Below are 4,990 nucleotides of genomic sequence, written 5' to 3' on the forward strand. Positions count from 1 at the left end.
ATATATATATATATATATATATATAATTATTAATTTAACATATAAATTGCTATAAATTGCTTTTTTCCATGCTAACTACCTGATGATTTTCATTAACATGATTTTTATCCTTATTTTATGTGTGTATATATACATACATATATACATGCATATATATATATATGTGTGTGTGTGTGTGTGTGTGTGTGTATGTATTATGTATGTATGTCTATATATATAGAGAGAAAGAGTGAGTGAGAGAGAGAAATATCTATAAATAAATGTATATTTATGTATATACATAAATAAAAGATATGTATCTACCTATGTATCCAAGTATATAAATGCAATTTTGACGGCACAGGTATGCTATTATAATAATAAATACTAAAAACTAACTACAAAGTTTTATTTGTGGATAAATGTAATCCATATTCAAATGAACATGAACACCCGTTATTTTTAAATAGTCTTGTTTTACCTTCTTCTCTTCATCTTCCGTCTTCTTCTTCTTCTTCTTCTTCTTCTTCTTCTTCTTCTTCTTCTTCTTCTTCTTCTTCTTCTTCTTCTTTTTCTCATTGTTTTCTCTTTTGGTTTACTCTATCTTCTCTTTTTCGTCTCGTCTTTCAATTTCTTTTTCTCCTTTTCTTTCTCTCTCCTCCCCTCTCTTCTTCTGTAACTACATTTATATTTTTTTTTATAACATCTTTCTCTGATTTAATGTTTCTTTCTCTACAGCTCTGGAAATTGCAGATATGAAGCCTTCTGAAACTATTGATTTGGGATACACTACTGGAATAACCATAACATGTCGGCATAATCTAAAAAATTTTATTCACTTTGCTCTCGTTCAAAACCAGGATTATGTCGTTTTCAAAGTTTATCGTATCAAGGAGGAAAGACGTTTTAAGACAGTAACCAAGCGAAAGGGTTTTGACTGTACTCTAGATTTTATTAACAAAGATGAGATTATCTGCTGGAAATTTAATCCAGCTTGCGAGGATGCGACATATTACACATGTAAAACAAATCTCCAATCTTCAAAACCTAAAGTTTTAAAAAGTCAGTTTTACAAATTATTTTTTTCTCTTCTTTTTCTCGTTTTTTTTTTCCACCATTATCTTTAGTTCAATGGCGTTTTTCTATTGTCCTATCGAAAATACATTTACCACCTTTGGTATGTGCAATATTTGTTTTTTGGTTTTGTATTTTCCATTGTAGTGAATCTACACTACGTACTGTGTACAATACCTGGTTGTAGACTGTAGACTGAGATAGACGTTAGAACGGTTGATGCAGTAACAGAAGAAATATTGGTTTCAAATTCTGTCACAAGGCCAGCATATTCGGAGGAGGGAGTAAGTCGATTACATCGACCCCCAGTGCTCAACTGGTACTTATTTTATCGACCCCAAAAGAACAAAAGGCAGAATCCATGACAGCGGAATTTGAACTCAGAACGTAAAGACTGGCGGCATACCACTAAGCATTTTGTGCGGCGTGTTAACGATTCTGCCAGCTCATCGCCCTAAGTAATAGAAAAAATATTAATTAAAATTCAATACCTTAATGATATAAATAGCTCTTTACATAAAGAACTAAATACAATCTCTTCAGTCTCAGTGATTCAGACAAAGGTTATTCTCAACACTGAGGTTGTAGTTGGAATTATCTAAAAGCATAATAGCACCCCCTTATCCAGTTAATTTTCATGCAGCAGCAATCCATTTCTTTTGAAGTTTGTTTTATTTTCTGGGGTTTTTTTTCACTACGACATTCATTTAAGTTATTCCACTCTGCAGTCATTCACAGAATACTTGTATCCTTTTTGTCATTCAACGACCAATCTGTTAAAGTTAGAATATGAATTACCATTGAGGTGTAAGATGACCGAAATGTTGTTTAGGATTTCTCTCACGCACTACTTTGTTAGTGGTCGATTTGAGGAGGAAAGAACTGTTGCCATAGCCACTGCAGCGTTTCGCATGTTATGGTAATGATAACTGTGTTTTAATCTTAATAGAGTTAATGTTTGGCGACGTGCAACAGTTCATTTATTGAAAGGATTACTAGATGAAAGTGACATTAGTCTTGATCGAGGAAATATATACGAGCAAAATGACTCGGTTAAAATGGAGATGGTATTCATTCAGAAATTTAAAGGAAGAAAGACTGCTTTTGCTTTTGTAAAAGCGGAGGTAGTTATTCTTCGTGTTTGCCTACCAATCAAGTATTCTGTGCTCTTAGCTCACGTTCAGTGAGCCGTTGTGTGTGTGTGTGTGTGTGTGTGTGTGTGTGTGTGTGTGTGTGTGTGTGTGTGTGTGTGTGTGTGTGTACGTTTGTGTGAATCTACAGCAAGTTCAGGTTCAACAAATCTCAAGTAGTTTCTGATTTCAAAACCAAAGAATTAACGTGTCTTGTCTGTTTTTAATCCTGTTTCTTTTTTTTAATTTGGTGATTGCTGTTTCTGGTACCATCTCTCATTTAATTCTTTCTATCAAGAATATCTTTACAGCATCCAAAACATTTAGTAGTTGCAGTTGATGATAATTGTGACGGTTGTACTGTTTCGTGCTAGATTCCCAACTTCAACAAACCTATAATCAAAAGGATTTCAGAAGAGGCTTTCACGGTTTTTGGGCTCGTCCAAAGACGTTCACTTTTTTACCAATACAAATGTGTTGCCGTATTGTATCCCGAGTATTCAGTTAGATTCTTTTCTGTAGTTTTATCGACCGTTGCAGAAGTTGCATTCTGTCTGTGTTCAACTAATCTTTATCCATTTTATGGGGTCAGTGGGTTCCTCACAAAATTTCCGAGTTCAATCGCGCGCAGAGAGTGAATATATGTTCTACTTTGCTGTCACGTCTCACGAATGTACCTCTTTTGGACCGAACAGTGACTGGTGACGAGAAATGGGTTCTCTAAAAATGTCAAGCCTCGAAGACAGTGGAAAGGGAAACGAGAAACCTCGGCACCCTACGCAAAAGACTGTCTTCACTCACGTAAGGTGTTGTTATCCGTTTGGTGGGATATGAAATATGTAGTCCACTTTGAACTTTTAAACCCAAACTAAACGATAACAAATGAGATATACTGCGAGCAGCTTGAGTGACTTAATTCAGCGCTAGGAGAAAATCGACCATCGTACACACGCACACACATATACATGCATATGCACACATTTACACACACATACACGCATGCACACATGCGTATTCATTCATATTTACATATGTCTATTTGCAGTCATGTACGCATGCATACCAGAGTGCGCGCACACACGCATGCGCATGCACATGTGCAGTCGCACGTGCGCGAGTATTCACGCGCGCGCAAAACAAACGTTGGGGATTGGTAAGCATCGGGAATGGGTTTAGTAGGCGTTATGGTATGGTAAAAGCTGGGGATTGGTAAATGGTGGTCCTGCTCATGAGGTTAGTTGGTAGTGGTGTCCTTTGTGCAGGCGGTATAAAGTAGCAGCTGGTGCTAAGGTGGTATATCCGGGTTGTTGGCAGTCAGAGGTCTGAAATTTGCCAGAAGGACATATCTCCGGTGACAACAATACGATAAATCGTATTTTTTGTTGATGGATACTGTGGGTTGTTTTAGGATATGCAGCTTTTCACGGAGACCGGGCTGGCCGTTGGGTATTTCATCTCGGGGATCACGGAGTCTCCAGAGAAAACGAGACAGGAAAGTAGAGTTCTCTCTATCTCTGGATCTGAAGAAGTGCATATGTTGGGAGTATCTACCTTTGAAATCATTAGCTGTCATACCCATATAGTAATGTCATCGGATGATGTAAGGGTTGCTCTATATACTACGGCCCTTGAAAGACAAGATCCTTCTAGAGAGCACATTGTGGTGTATCGGAAGTTGCAGGATGGGGATGGGGTAGTGTGGATGTATGTTTACGGCTGTTGATGCATGCAATTTTAGATTTGATGTTGTCTAAGTAAGAGTAGCTCTCCATGACATTATGGGGGTTGAAGAGTTTGTAATACTTATGGCCTCTGGGGAAGTGCTTCTTAGTTAATGACAGGGAGCCCCTAGCTACGTTGGTGGAATCATCTTGGTTGAAAGGGGGTTATACCATATAATTCTCCTTCTCCAAATCCTGAGAGTATTTGGGGTTTGTCCACATACGTGAGCTTCTCAGTAAACCCGCTCCTGGCCAAAGCATCATTATAGAGGTAGAGGGTAGCTCTACTAAAGATCTCTCTATTGGCCGAGAATAATTAGAAACCTGTAATTAGAAACCTTTTGCGTAGGCCTTTGCAAAATTTTTGGCAAAATTTGATGCATATTCTCTGCTCCACTTTCTCTGTCATGGTCAATGCTACGAACACACGCTACACACGTTACTGCCAAGCACTGCTGTAAACACCGGAAGTGAGCTAGAACGTTGAAACTTAGTGCACATGCACAGCAGAGTTTAAGGTCAATTTGTGTCAAGCAGCTTTACTCTGCATGCTATAGCTTCGTTACTATGGCAACAGTCCGGACACTTATTGATCATACTACGTACATACATGTGTGTGTCTAAATATACATGCGTATGAATGTGTCCTTCATGTGTTGTGTATTTATTGCTATTGATTCGGATCCGTATAGCCTTTGCACTGCCTTTACTAAAAAGTTCGGCTGTTGAACATTTCGAAGCACGAGTTCACAAGGTTCAGCATTAAAAATATGTAGGCGCAGGAGTGGCTGTGTGGTAAGTAGCTTGCTTACCAGCCACATAGTTCGGGTTCAGTCCCACTGCGTGGTATCTTGGGCAAGTGTCTTCTACTATAGCCTCGGGCCGACCAAAGCCTTGTGAGTGGATTTGGTAGACGGAAACTGAAAGAAGCCCGTCGTATATATGTATATATATATATATGTGTGTGTGTGTCTGTGTTTGTGTGTCTGTGTTTGTCCCCCTAGCATTGCTTGACAACCGATGCTGGTATGTTTATGTCCCCGTCAATTAGCGGTTCGGCAAAAGAGACCGATAGAATAAGTACTA

The 4,990-nt window shown here is 38.4% G+C and overlaps 1 protein-coding gene across 1 annotated transcript in view; it reads left to right on the plus strand.

The window, feature by feature from the left end:
• Positions 1-4,990, plus strand: part of LOC106880714 (uncharacterized) — a 10,984-nt gene that overhangs the window by 2,214 nt on the left and 3,780 nt on the right. Inside the window, exon 2 of the mRNA XM_014930789.2 lies at positions 718-1,041. Within this exon, the coding sequence (XP_014786275.1) occupies positions 718-1,041 (324 nt within the window). The remainder of the gene's footprint in view (positions 1-717; positions 1,042-4,990) is intronic.

Source organism: Octopus bimaculoides, chromosome 20 (assembly GCF_001194135.2).
Source record: "Octopus bimaculoides isolate UCB-OBI-ISO-001 chromosome 20, ASM119413v2, whole genome shotgun sequence".
NCBI lineage: Eukaryota > Metazoa > Mollusca > Cephalopoda > Octopoda > Octopodidae > Octopus > Octopus bimaculoides.